Source organism: Pleurodeles waltl, chromosome 1_2 (assembly GCF_031143425.1).
Source record: "Pleurodeles waltl isolate 20211129_DDA chromosome 1_2, aPleWal1.hap1.20221129, whole genome shotgun sequence".
Classification (NCBI taxonomy): Eukaryota; Metazoa; Chordata; class Amphibia; order Caudata; family Salamandridae; genus Pleurodeles; species Pleurodeles waltl.
Genome location: NC_090437.1, coordinates 885,269,596 through 885,285,862, shown reverse-complemented (window position 1 = coordinate 885,285,862; position 16,267 = coordinate 885,269,596). Strand labels below are relative to the sequence as shown.

The following is a 16,267-nucleotide window of genomic DNA, read 5'->3' as shown; positions in this document are numbered from 1 at the left end:
GGTCTGTATTGTATCAGGCTGCATGCCTAAAGGGAACATGCTCCCAGGTGGCTGCCTACACCCTACTTTAAGGATATTACACCAGAGGAGGTGGTGTCCCTAGCGCTTGGACCCCATTGAACGTGAGACTCTGCCCACTATTGACCGCTTGGCCCACATCACCCAAATTGGTAGCACCTCGTGCTGAGGCCCATTTTCTAAGCGCTATAAATAGCGCAGTGTTCAGGAGTGCATTACTGCCTGCCATTCCTTAACTGCCTAATCAGGGGCCATGGAAGACGAGGGAGAGGTCCAGTATGAAGGGTACCCCTCGGCTGTCCTTCAGTAGGATGATGACTTCTATGATGCTATGACGTATCGAGCAGGGAGGCTTTCCTGAATCAGGCCCAACCAGCTCCTGTAGCAACTAACTCCTCAAAGGGGGCAATAGACCCGGGTTCGCCTTACCTCTGAATGATGATCCCTACAGGGACACGGATGATGAGGGTGGCACTTCCTGGCCGTGGCTCCCCTCTCCTACGCCCCCAGCCACTGACCCCATCACCCCTGGTGATTATTCAGACATGCTCGGCTTGGAGAAACTCATCCACTCCTGTTCCTCTGAGTGGGCCCCCTCTAGCAAGGCGGCAAACTATGTGGCAGGGCAGATCTGAACTCTGGGGGAAAAGGCATGTAACTCTCTAAAAGTAGAATGCCCTCACCCAACTTTAGACGGCAAGGTAGCCCTGATGCCGGAGCTGGACCCCAGAATGGCCACCTTTTTGGCCAAATTTATTAAGAACCCCAAAAAGGTCATCAACCGGTCCTGGTGGGCGTGCCAGGATAAACTCCTAGATACCGTTGGCCTTTAACCAGGATCCTAGACCTGTTGGATGATGCCAAAGCTTTGCGTTGTCCCATATCTCCTGAGGTCCTCTCTGGGTGGGCACAGCGTGCACTTGCCTCTAGGGGCAATGCCAGTTGCGCTCTGTCCACCGAGCAGACGCACTCCTTCTTAATTAAAGTTTACCCCAAATTGGGGGACCTGGCAGACTCCGAAGCGGGAGTGGTGGCACAAGGAGGGCTGAGCCATTTATGAATGAATTAGGGAAATTTGTAAATACTTTCACCTACGTAGATAAGGCCCAATCTTCCATCAGGAAGACTTTTTCTTCCCGGGTTTTCCATGAGGTTGGCCGAGGCAGCTCGACTGGCCTCCTAGAGGGCAAGGCTCAAGGCGCGGGCAGTACCAAGATCAAACCCGCTTTGGCAATTTCTACCAGTTCAGTGGTCGACTCTTCAAAGGCCGAGAACACAAGGGATACCACGCTGCGTCCGATTCCAGTGAGTATTGACTCTTCTTCCCTAGTAAGATTAGGGGGCCATCTGGCAAATTTTTCCCACGTTTGACAGTCAATTACAAGCAATGCGTGAGCCCTGCAAATGATTCAAGAGTTTCACATAGAGTTTTATGGAAGCCTTCATCAGGTTATGCGCCCCAAGCCGCTGCAGTTCACACGACAAGATGCGGACATGGTGGATGCAGAGGTTGCCTGCTACTCGAAAAGGGAGCTATTTGCCCCGCCTCCCCCCACCCACGGGGCTTCATAAGCGATCTTTTCCTCGTCGACAGGGCCAACAGGGGGCAGAGGCCAGTTATCAACTTATGCAAATTCAACATGTGCCTGGTTTACCATCACTTCAAAATGGAAGGGATCCTCCTCCTTTGTGATGTTTCATGCCCTAGGGATTGGATGATCCGCCTGAACCTGAAGGATGCTTACTTAGTTACTCTGATTTTCCCACCTCATAGGCGGTTCTTCCAGTTCATCTGCCATCAGGTGTTTCAGTTTACAACCCTGCCCTTCGACCTTTCCTGTGCCCCGTGGTGCTTCACAAAGGTGCTCAAACCAGTCATGGAACACCTTAGGGCACAGGGGATCCATCTCATCGTTTACATGGATGACATGTTACTACTTGCTTTGGCCTTGGTTTTGTCATAAACTAAAAGAAATATTTTCTGACACCAGTGAAAACTATGGTATTTCTGCGTTTCGTCATAAACTCTATAGAGCCTACCCAGAGTCTTCCCTCGGGTAAAGTGGCCAAGATCAAGCACGAGCTGCAGCGAACGCTGGCCAGGCAAAGAATGTCCTTGCAACAGATTGCCTACCTGGTGGGTCTCCTCTCCTTGTCCATTCAGGCTATCTTTCCTGTCCCCCTGCACTACTGGGCACTTCAGCGCTTGAAGGCAACACTCCTGCAGAAGGGACTCTCTTATTCCCAACCAGTGGTACTTTCAGAGGACGCACGCAAAGAAATTCTCTGGTGGCTTTCACATATGGAAGCATGGAACGGGGTAGAGATTTTCGTCTCGGCTCCAGATCTCGTTATAGAGTCAGACTCCAGCAGGTCAGGCTGGGTTGCGCAGTGTGGAGAGTTTTCAACAGAAGGGTTGTGGTCTCCTCAGGAAAAGAGGTTACATAGTGTAGGAAGTTGGCTCTGTATATACTATTTCAAAGTAAGAAATAGTGTGCACAGAGTCCAAGGGTTCCCCTTAGAGGTAAGATAGTGGAAAAAAGAGATAAATCTAATGCTCTATTTTGTGGTAGTGTGGTCGAGCAGTAGGCTTATCAGAGGGTAGTGTTAAGCATTTGTTGTACACACACGGGCAATAAATGAGGAACACACACTTAAAGACTTACTCCAGGCCAATAGGTTTTTATAGAGAAAAATATATTTTCTTAGTTTATTTTAAGAACCACAGGTTCAAGATTTACAGGTAATACTTTAAATGAAAGGTATTCCACTTAGGAACTCTAGGAACTTTGAATAATCACAATATCATGTACAGTCTTGGCAAAAATGGCAATAAGCTATTTTAAAAGTGGACACAGTGCAAAAATCAACAGTTCCTGGGGGAGGTAAGTAAAGGTTAAGTTCACAGGTAAGTAAAACACTTACAGGGTTCAAAGTTGGGTCCAAGGTAGCCCACCGTCAGGGGTTCAAGGCAACCCCAAAGTTACCACACCAGCAGCTCAGGGCCAGTCAGGTGCAGAGGTCAAAGAGGTGCCCAAAACGCATATGCTTCAATGGAGAACAGGGGTGCCCCGGTAACAGTCTGCCAGCAGAATAGTACCCGCGTCCTCGGGGTGCAGACCAGAGAGGTTTTGTAGGGCACTGGGGGACACACAAGCAGGCACAGAAAGTACACCCTCAGCGGCACAGGGGCGGCCGGGTGCAGAGTGCAAACAGGCATCGGGTTTTGTATAGGAGGTAATGGGGAGACCCGGGGGTATCTTCAACGATGCAGGCAGGCACAGGGGGGGCTCCTCGGGGTAGCCACCACCTGGGCTAGGCAGAGGTTCGCCTGGGGGTCGCTCCTGCACTGGAGTTAGGTTCCTTCAGGTCCTGGGGGCTGCGGGTGCAGTGTTGGTTCCAGGCGTCGGGTCCCTTGTTACAGGCAGTCGTAGTCAGGGGGAGCCTCTGGATTTCCTCTGCAGGCATCGCTTTGGGGACTCAGGGGGGGTCGTCTCTGGTTACTCATGGGCTCGCAGTTGCCGGGGAGTCCTCCCTGTAGTGTTGGTTTTCCGCAGGTCGAGCCAGGGGCGTCTGGTGCAGAGTGGAAAGTCTCACGCTTCTGGAGGGAAATGTGAAGTCCTTAAAGTTGTTTCTTTGTTGCAAGAAAGTTGCAGATTGTTGAACAGGGCCGCTGTGCACGAGAGTTTCTTGGTCCTTTGTTGCAGGGCAGTCCTCCGAGGCTTCAGAGGTCGCTGGTCCCTGTTGGATGCGTCGCTGTTGAAGTTTTCTTCGAAGTTGGGAGACAGGTCGGTAGGGCTGGGGCCAAAGCAGTTGTCGTCTCCGTCTTCACTGCAGGGCTTCAGGTCAGCAGTCCTTCTTCTGGTTAAGGTTGCAGGAATCTAGTTTCCTAGCTTCTGGGGAGCCCCTAAATACTGAATTTTGGGGTGTGTTTAGGTCTGGGAGGGCAGTAGCCAATGGCTACTGTCCTTGAGGGTGGCTACACCCTCTTTGTGCCTCCTCCTTGTGGGGAGGGGGGCACATCCCTTATCCTATTGGGGGAATCCTCCTTCTACAAGATGGAGGATTTCTAAAAGTAAGAGTCACCTCAGCTCAGGACACCTTAGGGGCTGTCCTGACTGGTGGGTGACTCCTCCTTGTTTTCCTAATGATCTCCTCCAGCCTTGCCGCCAAAAGTGGGGGCAGTGGCCAGAGGGGCGGGCATCTCCACTAGCTGGGATGCCCTGTGGCGCTGTAACAAAGGGGATGAGCCTTTAAGGCTCACCGCCAGGTGTTACAGTTCCTGCAGGGGGAGGTGAGGAGCACCTCCACCCAGTACAGGCTTTGTTCCTGGCCACAGAGTGACAAAGGCACTCTCCCCATGTGGCCAGCAACATGTCTGGTGTGTGACAGGCTGACAGAAACTAGTCATCCTACACTGGAAGTCAGGTATGTTTTCAGGGGGCATCTCTAAGATGCCCTCTGGGTGTATGTTACAATAAATTGCACACTGGCATCAGTGTGCATTTATTGTGCTGAGAAGTTTGATACCAAACTTCCCAGTTTTCAGTGTAGCCATTATGGTGCTGTGGAGTTCATGTTTGACAGACTCCCAGACCATACACTCTATGGCTACCCTGCACTTACAATTTCTAAGGTTTTGCTTAGACACTGTAGGGGCATAGTGCTCATGCACATATGCCCTCACCTGTGGTATAGTGCACCCTGCCTTAGGGCTGTAAGGCCTGCTAGAGGGATGACTTACCCATGCCACAGGCAGTGTGAGATTGGCATGGCACTCTGAGTTTTGTCAAACTTTTTTGGTTCAACACTTGGTGCGTCGAGGATGTCCCCGAAGACCGGGTTCAAGCTGTGCGAGGACTGTTATCGGATGAAGTCAGTGACTAATCCTCATCGTGTTTGCCTGTGGTGCCTCGAGAGCGACCACGACCCGAAGTCGTTCTCCGAGTGTCGGGCAATGCATCCGAAGGCTTTGAGGGAGCTGTCCTTAAAGATGATGGCGGCCCGGCACTCGGCTCCACGTAGGTCCCGGTCTCGCTGAAGAGGAAGGTCTTGAGATCGGTCGCGGAGCCATCACCACTCGTCTTCTTCGAAGTCCTCTGGTCAAAGTAAGAAGAAGAAGAAGTTGAAGAAGTCCCATCGCTCTCCGACTTCACCCCGTTGCTCGGCTGACGCGACGCGGGATGAACGTCCACTCACTAGGCCTCCGTCTTCGGAGCCTACGTCTGGGTCGACTCCGCACTTACCTGAGTTTCCCAGAGCGACCCCCACCCAACTTAGAGTTTTATGAGGCCATGCGCCTCATCTCTGGGTGTGCCGACCCTGATACGGCGCCTTTTGGCCCAAGGGGCTTGGCTGAAGGGCCTTCGGGTTGCGCGCTGGCAACTTCGGCCCCGGCCACCGAGGTCACCTCCGGATCCGTGCACGAAGCCTCACCAACGCCTGTCGCACAACCGAGACCTTCCCTGGTGCCGGGTCGATTATCGATGCTCCCAATGTCGGTAGTGCCCACTATTGACGTCGACCCAATTCTCATACCTGACGACTCGGAGGGGCACCGGCTTCGGTGGGCCCTATTCGCCCGAGGTCGGATTCTGACCCATTTTCCTATGGGTACGACTACGGGGAGGAAATGGAGGGGTCCCTGGACCCTTATGAATACCAGGAAGACCCTACTATGGACTGGGCACAGGACTTGGGCAAAGCCAGTGGTCTGGATACTTCTACTGACACTGGCATGCTGTCTCCTCTTACCATGGCTACGGCGGAGGGAGCTACCTATAGTATGGTGGTTAGTAGGGCGGCTGAGGTCCTTGGCCTTGAGCTCCCTTCTGTTGAAGTCAGGTCTAATCTCCTGATGGAGGTGCTTCAGCCTGGGGCTTCTACGCCAGAACCCCTTCTCCCATTTAATTAGGCCCTCACTGATGTCCTTTTGGGTACATGGTCGAAACCCAACACAGGAGCTCCTATGAACAGGACTATCGTTCGCCGCCATCGGCCTCTGCCGAACGACCCAAAGTTCCTGTCCCAACATCCTACGCCTGAGAGTCTTGTAATCCAGGCGTCCTCTTCTTCTGGCGCGTTCCCTTCCGCACCCCTGGATAGGGAATCCAAAAGGCTGGAACAATTTGGTAAGAAGTTGTTTTCTTCCTCCAGCCTCGCACTGCGGTCCGTGAACACCGCATGTCTTTTGGGCCGTTATTCCCACTCAGTGTGGGATACGGTTGTGCAAGTCCTGCCGCAGATACCGGAGGAGGCCCGTGCTATCGTCTCCCAAGCAGTGAAAGATGGGAGAGATGCAGCAAAGTTCACTATGCGTTGTGGGCTAGATGCGACCGACTCTCTGGGCAGGTCAGTTGCGACGACAGTGACCTTACGGCGCCATGCCTGGTTACGTACTTCCGGCTTCTTGTGGGATGTCCAACAGTCACTCATGGACATAACCTTTGAATGGCACCCGTCTCTTCGGAGACAAAGCGGACTCGGCCTTGGAGAGGTTCAAGGATTCCCGGGCTACGACTCGGTCCCTTGGCCTTTCCTCCGTCGCACGCCCCCGACAGTCCACTTTTCGTCCCTTTCGTGGCCATGGAAGGGGCGCCCTGTCGCTTCCTCAACCCAGCTACCGGGCCATGCACGCTGGACAGCCTATGCGTGGCCGTGGGCGCGGAATTCCACGTGGCCGTGGTACAGAGAACCAGAGTTCAGTCCAGTCCACCGCTGCCCCCGCTGCAGCCTCCAAACCTTCCTAGTCCGTCCCCTCACTCCCGCCCAGTTGGTGGCAGAATCCTCCATCACCTGCCCCACTGTGAACATATAACCACAGACCAGGACCATTTGGTGCTTCTCCGCCAGGATGTTGCGGCTCTCTTGGCCAAGGGAGCTATAGAAAAGGTCCCTGGGCCAGAAGTAGGTCGTGGTTGTTATTCCCACTACTTTCTGATACCAAAGAAGGACAAAGGCTTGCGTCCCATCCTAGAACTTTGGCACCTGAACTACTTCCTCAAGAAGAAGTTCAAAATGCTCACCCTGGCTCAGGTTCTGTCTGCCTTGGACCCAGGAGACTGGATGGTAGCGTTGGACTTGCAGGACGCTTATTTCCACATCCCCATCCTGCCTGCCCACAGACATTACCTACGATTCGTGGTAGGTCACGAGCACTTTCAGTTTACCGTGCTCCCTTTCGGCCTTACCAGTGCGCCTCAGGTGTTCACGAAAGGGATGGCGGTGGTTGCAGCTCATCTGCGCAGGTTAGGGGTCTCAGTCTTCCACTGCCTAGATGAATGGCTGTTGAAGGTGCCTGCGCCCCTGACAGTGGTCTCCCATCTTCAGACTACGGCGGACCTCCTGCACCAGCGGGGGTTCACTATCAACCTGCCGAAGTCACACCTGACTCCCTCTCAGACGCTCCCTTTCATCGGAACTGTTCTGGACACAGTGCTGTTTCGGGCTTATCCTCCCAAAAAGCGAGTCCAAGACATTCCAGCTATGATTCAGATCTTTGAGCCTTGGTCTTAGGTTTCGGTGAGACAGACTCTGAGGTTGCTTGGCCTCTTGGCCTCCTGCATCCTGCTAGTAACACATGCCAGGTGGCATATGCAGGCTCTGCAGTGGGACTTGAAGTTCCAGTTGGCGCAGCATCAGGGAAATATCTCCGACATGATCCAGATCTTGGAGGGGACTGCGAAAGACCTGCAGTGGTGGGTTTCGAATCCCAATTGAGTCAATGGCAGATCCCTCTCCCTTCCCCACCCAGATGTCTCTATAGTGACAGATGCGTCGCTTCTGGGTTGGGGCAGCCACATGGGAGAGCCGGAGACCAGAGGCCTCTGGTCTCCGGCGGAGTTGGGACTCCACATAAATATGCTGGAGCTCCGAGCGATCAGACTTGCGTTGAAAGCATTTCTTCCCTCTCTCAAAGGGAAAGTGGTGCAGGTGTTCACGGACAACACTACCGCCATGTGGTACTCCAACAAACAAGGCAGGGTAGGGTCCTGGACTCTTTGTCAGGAGGCACTACGCCTCTGGACATGGCTGGAACATCAGGGCATTACCCTGGTGGTTCAACATCTGGCGGGCTCTCAACGCCAGAGCAGACGAACACACTGTCGATCACGAATGGCATCTCCCTCCGGAGGTGGCGCAAGGTCTCTTTCTCAAGTGGGGAGAGCCTTGATTAGACCTGTTTGCCTCTGCAGAGAACGCGCAATGTCAGCTATTTTGCGTGTTGGAGTTTCCAAGGCGGCACTCGCTCAGAGACACTTTTCGTCTCAAGTGGAACTCCGGCCTCCTTTACGCCTTACCGCCTATCCTTCTTCTGCCCAGAGTTCTCAAGAAAATCAAGTACCACCGGGCCCAAGTTATCTTGGTGGCTCCAGACTGGGCTCGAAGAGTGTGGTATCCAGAGCTAGTGAGCATGTCCATCGATCTTCCACTCAGACTGCCCCTTCGGGCGGATCTACTGTCGCAACAGCAGGGGACGGTCCTCCACCTGAACTGTCCAGCCTTCATGCGTGGAGATTGAGTGGCAACAGTTGGCGGCATTTGCCGTTCCACCCGAAGTCTGCAATGTTATCTTGGCAGCCAGGCGTCCATCGACTAAAGCTGTATACGCCTGTCATTGGAATAAATTTGTGGCATGGTGCACCACCAATCTGTCAGAGGTTCTTCTGTTCATTCTTCCTTTAGCCCAGCAGGGCTCTGCATTGGGCACCCTTAAAGGGTATCTGTCTGCCATTTCCGCCTTTCTTAGGCTTCCTGATCAGCCCTCACTCTTTAAATCTCCTCTTGTAAGTAGGTTCTTGAAGGGGCTCACCCACTTATTTCCTCCCACTCCCTTCATCATGCCTCAGTGGGATCTTAATCTTGTACTTACTTACTTGATGTGTACCCCCTTTGAGCCAATGCATAATTGTCACTTGCGGCTCCTCACCTTCAAAACTGTCTTTCTCATCGCTATCACCTCTGCTCGCAGGGTGAGTGAGCTTCAGGCCCTTTATTCAAAGCCTCCATACTTGTCTGTGCACCCTGACAAGTGGTGTTACGCACAAGAGCTTCCTTCCTTCCTAAGGTAGTTTCACCATTTCATGTAGGCCTGTCCATCACTTTGCCTACCTTCTACGCACTCCCACATCCTTCCCATGAGGAGGAGAGACTCCACCGTCTGGACCCAAAAAGAGCGTTGGCGTTCTATCTCAATTGTACTAAAGACTTCCGGGGGCACGATCAACTCTTCGTTGGCTAAGTGGGTGCGAAGAAAGGGAAGGCTGTGCAGAAGCCTACCATCTCTCAATGGGTGCTTCTTTGCATCAAAATGTGCTACGCTTTGGCAAAAAAGCAACCTCCTGACGGCTTGCGGGCTCATTCTACCACAGCCACTGCTGCATCCACTGTGTTAGCACGCAGAGTTCCTGTCCTGGAAATCTGTCAGGCAGCTACGTGGGCATCCCTGCACACGTTTGCTAAGCATTACTGCCTGGATAGTCAGGTCCATCGGGACGGCTACTTTGGTCGTTCGGTCCTGCAGGACTTTCTAGTATGATCTTAGTTCGCAGCCCATCACCGAGGATGACATTGCTTCGGTATCTATTCTAAGGTAAGGAATCTGCAACTAGAAGTCTTTATCAGATGTACAAGTTACTTACCTTCGGTAATGAAATATCTGGTAGAGACATATTCTAGTTGCAGATTCCTTACTGCCCACCTATCCTCCCTGCTTGCGAACTGATTTCTAGGGACAGGGATTCCCCCCTTTCAGGTCCTTAGCTCTGGCGCACCATTCTCAGTGTTCTTAGCGGCTCTGCGCTCTGGCGTGGAAAGTCGTTCAAAGAAACTGACGTCACTGCCGAGGGCGGCGTCTATGTACTACTCCTGACATCATCACGGCGACTACGACGCCTGCAGAGTCGACCGACGCCACCTACCAACGCGCAAGGGTATTGCTCGAAGAAAAATCTCCGGATCCAGTCTGACGTCTGGGGGAAAATCTAAGGTAAGGAATCTGCAACTAGAATATGTCTCTACCAGATATTTCGTTATCGAAGGTAAGTAACTTGTACCCTCCCTGTGACTAGTATCATTTTCCATTTTTCCTGCTGTAATGTTTATGCAGTGATGGTAATTCATTAGAAGTTTAATACGTACATATTGTGTTTGGTGTAGATTTACTGTTACTCAAACATCTTGTTTTACATGCATGTTCATTATCAGATGGCCTGATCGGCTGGGATCCTCTTGGTAATATTGCATTTTTGTCTGGAAAATGGGAAACAGGATTTATGACAAAAGAGCTAGGGCGTGACTAGTGTGATGAAAAAGGATTTGGATACAAAGGATAAGGACTATCATTTCGGTGCTGACCTGTGATTGGACACTTGCTCGAATATGGACTGTTAGCCCATCGTTTGTTTTTACTATACCCAGTGTTCTGTGGAAAATTTGGTTCTGTTTAAGTAATAAAAGAAGGGCTGCTGTAGAATAAAATGAAGAAAGCTAAAGCATAATCCTCACTTCAGAGTCCTTAATAGAATTGAACCTTTCCGTTATGATAGCTAGGATATGTTTCATTCTCCCCAGATAGGAAGAGTCAATAACACAATCTCTGCTGTTGCCCATCCTTTTTGGCAGAAAACAGAAAGTACTTGAAATCATCATCAGTCAGGTTGGACATTCACAACTGTATCTTTGCTAAATATACTTATTTCAGCTGTAGTGCACACAGCTCATGAATGATTTATTAAATTTATATCCACTTTTAATAAATAATTTATTACTGCCAAATCTACAGAAGAGTAGCTAATGGACTATCTATATGCTTCAAATCATACCCTCTCTAACATGTGTATGATAGTTTTGTGGAGAATAATATAACCTTACTGCTGAAAAGGTCTGCTTCTGATTACAATTTTTATTTTCTGTATTGAGTGCTGGGACTGTTATGTAGTGCTTTATTCGAGAAATTTTTTATGACTTTATAATGAAACTTTTTGCAGTGAAATGGAGGATTTTATTGGATTTTAATCTGATGCAATATTGAAGAGTTTTAAGGATTATTTTCAATAAATAATTGTGATTCTGGTTACCAGTTTAAGCAGTAATCCATTGGTTTCCAATATAGACAGTTTCTTTTGTTCTAGTCCCTGGTTTTGTTCTGAGTTATTTCTGCCATTCCTATGGGGTATCCACGTACTCGCACAAGTTGTGCAGGCTAGCCTGCTGTCTGAGCCACTTTAGGCCTTGGTTGTAAGTGCACTGCTATTGGGTGATATCAAGAAGGTCTTAAGTTACACACTGGCGCTTTAATAGACTTTAGACATTAAATGGAATTTGCTGGGCAGGGGATGTTTGAGACTCCCTCCCACTATATATGTTTCTTTCAAGTTGACATTATAACGATGTTGCCTCCAAATATTTTGTGCTTTTTTTAGACACCAAGCGAGAAAACAGCAAACATGAAAACTCCTGCTCCCTCATCTGCATTGAAATCGGTAAAGAAAGCTCCAAAAAGCCAACAGTTGACAAATGTTGATACTGGCTCCCAGGAAGAGGTGTTGGCACACACTTTAGAAGCTGGCATCCAAGGCTCAAACCCAAGTGCACCACTGAGTTCTAAAACCTCGTTAATTACACCAGTAGCAGGACTCTCTTTTGAGAAAACAATAGAACATCGATCAAGTCGCTCAATATCGTCTGATGGGACCACCTTAACTCAATCAAACAAGACTGTGGTATGTTCTAATTTACTACTGTATGAAGACAGCCTTAACGCAATCAGCAGTGACTTTGTATCTGCCTAGTGATAATTAAGGGCCTGATTTAGAGTTTGGCGGAGGGGTTACTCCGTCACAACTGTGACTGATATCCCATCTACTGTATTCCAAGTTCCATGAGCTATAATGGAATTGTAATACAGCGGACGAGATATCCGTCACGTTTGTGACAGAGTAACCCCCTCCGCCAAACATTAAATCAGGCCATAAGTCACTTTTCTATTTTAGTTAAGCTGTTGTTGGGACCCATAAAAGGGCATGTAACTACAACCAATGTCTATTTATTCTGCTTCATGGCTTGAATAATATTTGAATTTAATGAATGTATCATTCATCCTTGAATAGCTTTATTGGTACCAAAGGGGGCTGATTTTCTCCTTAGATCATGTTCGACAGTCAACAAGGAAAGCTCCCTTGAAAAAGGAAGCCTGCCCTGTTTTCTGCGTCCTGTGCCCTTAGTTCAGTCACCTTCACTCGGCCCTCCATCCCTGGTAGGCGGTCTCCTCACAATGTCACTGCGGAGTTCAGGGTCTCCATAGTTCTTTCAGTGGTGGTGACTCTCTGCGAGTCGTCTGTCAAAATCCCGGAACAGGTCCAGATCTGTGACCATGGTCACGATTTTGAGTTCTAGTGTGTCTCGCGATGCTTCAATGGCCTGAAGGATTGTGTCTAATGTGCCCTTTTGTTCATCCAGCAAGGGTCTTGCGGTCGCTGTTGTTGTTCCTGGTTCTTCAGAGGAGGTGTCCCTGGTCTGGTTCAGATCACCTGTGTTTTTCACCCTTCTGATTTTTGCCCATCTTTGCATCGACTTGTAGTCTAAGGCACTAATCTCGATGGATAATGGTTGGATAGTCGAAGAGGTTTCGTTAGCCTTTCTGATGTGTAAGGCTAATCACGTTCAGATGTTCTCTACCAAAGGAAGTTATGTCTCACAGCGAGCTATCACAGTGTCAGTACAATACAGTATGGTGCAGGAGGGTTCCTGGTGTTCTAGGATGTCATTGTATGTACCTTATCTCAGTCCCTAGTCACCTCACAGGAGTTTTTTGCAGAGAAGGTCCCCACACGTTCTCTGGGGTAGTAAAGAGCAGCTCCCTGACCAGGTTGCAGAAGACAATGGGGAGAGTGCACACAGCTCAGCTTTCTAGTGGTCAGTTGTTGTGTGGTTCAATTCTTTGAGGCACCACAGTACCTGATTGGTGTTTCCTGGATACTCCTATCATGTCTTGCTAAGGTATTGATCTCCTAGAGCGGTCATGGTTGGTGGGAGTACATGTGTGGCTCCCGTAGTCACTCAGAGCTTCTGGTGGGGTTTTGGTTAAAAGGTCACTTATTTCGGGTCATCACAGCTCCCCTTGAGCAGCCTACAGGGTCTTAGTTTGCTTGCGCCGTCCAGAGTCAGACGCACCAATATGTCTACCCCTCACATCCTTTCTTACGAGGGTGGGTAGTACGCTTCAGGCCCAGGGCCTTCCCCGCTAGGTCACTGCTGCTTGCGAGTGCTCTCAGCCCCATCTCCTCCTATGCGTAGGAGGCCGTTAAGTGCCTACGGTTGCAGATCAGACCCAGTTCTGTTTGTGCTGGTAGGTGTCGGTACACTCAGTCTGGTCCCCACCTCATTCCGTACAAGAGTGGTGTAAGGAAATGCCTCCTTGGCATGGTTACCCCCTGACTTTTTGCCTTTGCTGATGCTAAGTTATGATTTGATAGTGTGCTGGGACCCTGCTAGCCAGGCCCCAGCACCAGTGTTGTTTCCCTAAACTGTACCTTTGTCTCCACAATTGGCACAACCCTGGCACTCAGATAAGTCCATTGTAACTGGTACCCCTGGTACCAAGGGCCCTGATGCCAGGCAAGGTCTCTAAGGGCTGCAGCATGTCTTATGCCACCCTGGGGACCCCTCACTCAGCACATACACACTGCTTCACAGCTTGTGTGTGCTGGTGGGGAGAAAAAGACTAAGTCGACATGGCACTCCCCTCAGAGTGCCATGCCAACCTCACACTGCCTGTGGCATAGGTAAGTCACCCCCTCTAGCAGGCCTTACAGCCCTAAGGCAGGGTGCACTATACCATAGGTGAGGGCATATGTGCATGAGCACTATGCCCCTACAGTGTCTAAGCAAAACCTTAGACATTTTAAGCGCAGGGTAGCCATAAGAGTATATGGTCTGGGAGTCTGTCAGACATGAACTCCACAGCACCATAATGGCTACACTGAAAACTGGGAAGTTTGGTATCAAACTTCTCAGCACAATAAATGCACACTGATGTCAGTGTGCACTTTATTGTAAAATACACCCAGAGGGCATCTTACAGATGCCCCCTGAAAACATACCGACTTCCAGTGTGGGCTGACTAGTTTTTGCCAGCCTGCCACACACACCAGACATGTTGCTGGCCACATGGGGAGAATGCCTTTCTCACTATGTGGCCAGGAACAACGCCTGTACTGGGTGGATGTGCTTCTCACCTCCCCCTGCAGGAACTGTAACACATGGCGGTGAGCCTCAAAGGCTCACCCCCTTTGTTACAGCACCACAGGGCATCCCAGCTAGTGGAGATGCCCGCCCCTCCGGCCACTGCCCCCACTTTTGGTGGCAAGGCTGGAGGAGATAATGAGAAAAACAAGGAGGAGTCACCCCCCAGTCAGGACAGCCCCTAAGGTGTCCTGAGCTGAGGTGACTCTTACCTTTAGAAATCCTCCATCTTGTAAAAGGAGGATTCCCCCAATAGGATTAGGGATGTGCCCCCCTCCCCATAGGGAGGAGGCACAAAGAGGGTGTAGCCACCCTCAATGACAGTAGCCATTGGCTACTGCCCTCCCAGACTTAAACACACCCCTAAATTCAGTATTTAGGGACTCCCAGAACCGAGGAAGATAGATTCCTGCAACCTAAAGAAGAAGAAGGACTGCTGACCTGAAGCCCTGCAGTGAAGACGGAGATGACAACTGATTTGGCCCCAGCCCCACCGGCCTGTCTCCATACTTCAACGAAAACTGCACCAGCGACGCATCTAAAGGACCAAGAAGCTCCCGAGAACAGCGGCCCTGTTCAAGAAATTGCAACTTTCTGCAACACAGAAGCAACTTTAAGGACTTCACGTTTCCCTCCGGAAGCGTGAGACTTTGCACTCTGCACCCGACGCCCCCATCTCGACCTGCAGAAAACTAACACTACAGAGAGGACTCCCCGGCGACTACGAGCCCGTGAGTAGCCAGAGTTGACCCCTCTGAGCCCCCACAGCGACACCTGCACAGGAAATCCAGAGGCTCCCCCAACTGCGGCTGCCTGTAACAAGGAACCCGACGCCTGGAACCAGCGCTGCACCCGCAGCCCCCAGGACCTGAAGGAACCGAACTCCAGTGCAGGAGCGACCCCCAGGTGACCCTCTGCCTAGCCCAGGTGATGGCTACACCGAGGATCCCCCCCCCCCCCACCCGGTTCCTGCCTGCATCGTTGAAGAGTCCCCCCGGTCTCCCACTTGATTCCTATCTGAAACCCGACGCATGTTTGCACTCTGCACCCAGCCGCCCCTGTGCTGCTGAGGGTGTACTTTCTGTGCCTGCTTGTGCCCCCCCCGTGCCCTACAAAACCCCCCTGGTCTGCCCTCCGAGGACGCGGGTACTTACCTGCTGGCAGACTGGAACCGGGGCACCCCTGTTTCCATTGAAGCCTATGTGTTTTTGGCACCTCTTTGACCTCTGCACCTGACGGGCCCTGAGCTGCTGGTGTGGTAACTTTGGGGTTGCCTTGAACCCCCAACGGTGGGCTACCTTGGACCCAACTTTGAACCCTGTAAGTGTTTTACTTACCTGTGAACTTAACATTTACTTACCTCCCCCAGGAACAGTTGATTTTTGCTCTGTGTCCACTTTTAAAATAGCTTATTGCCATTTTTGCCAAAACTGTATATGCTATTGTGATTAATCAAAGTTCCTAAAGTACCTAAGTGAAATACCTTTCATTTGAAGTATTACTTGTAAATCTTGAACTTGTGGTTCTTAAAATAAACTAAGAAGATATATTTTTCTATATAAAAACCTATTGGCCTGGAGTAAGACTTTGAGTGTGTGTTCCTCATTTATTGCCTGTGTGTGTACAACAAATGCTTAACACTACCCTCTGATAAGCCTACTGCTCGACCACACTACCACAACTATAGCATTAGAATTATCTCTTTTTGCCACTATCTTACCTCTTAAGGAGAACCCTTGGACTCTGTGCACAATATTTCTTACTTTGAAATAGTATATACAGAGTCAACTTCCTACATTGGTGGCAGCGGTGGGATCTAAGACTTTGCATTTGTTGGACTACTCAGCCAATACCTGATCACACAACTAAATTCCAAAAATTGTCATTAGAAACTGATTTTTGAAATTTGAGCTATTTTTTAAAAAATTTAAAAGTCCTGCTAGGGCCTTGTGTTAGTCCCTGTTAGCATTTCTTTTAGAGTTTAAACGTTTTGTAAAAGTTTGGA

The 16,267-nt window shown here is 50.2% G+C and overlaps 1 protein-coding gene across 3 annotated transcripts in view; it reads left to right on the top strand.

Annotated features, from left to right (window-relative positions):
* The window catches only part of CENPU (centromere protein U), a 427,790-nt gene that overhangs the window by 193,437 nt on the left and 218,086 nt on the right, over nt 1-16,267 (top strand). For all 3 annotated transcript variants that reach the window (XM_069199521.1, XM_069199511.1, XM_069199530.1), the window contains one exon: nt 11,442-11,741. In XM_069199521.1, coding sequence (XP_069055622.1) covers nt 11,442-11,741 — 300 coding nt within the window. The remainder of the gene's footprint in view (nt 1-11,441; nt 11,742-16,267) is intronic.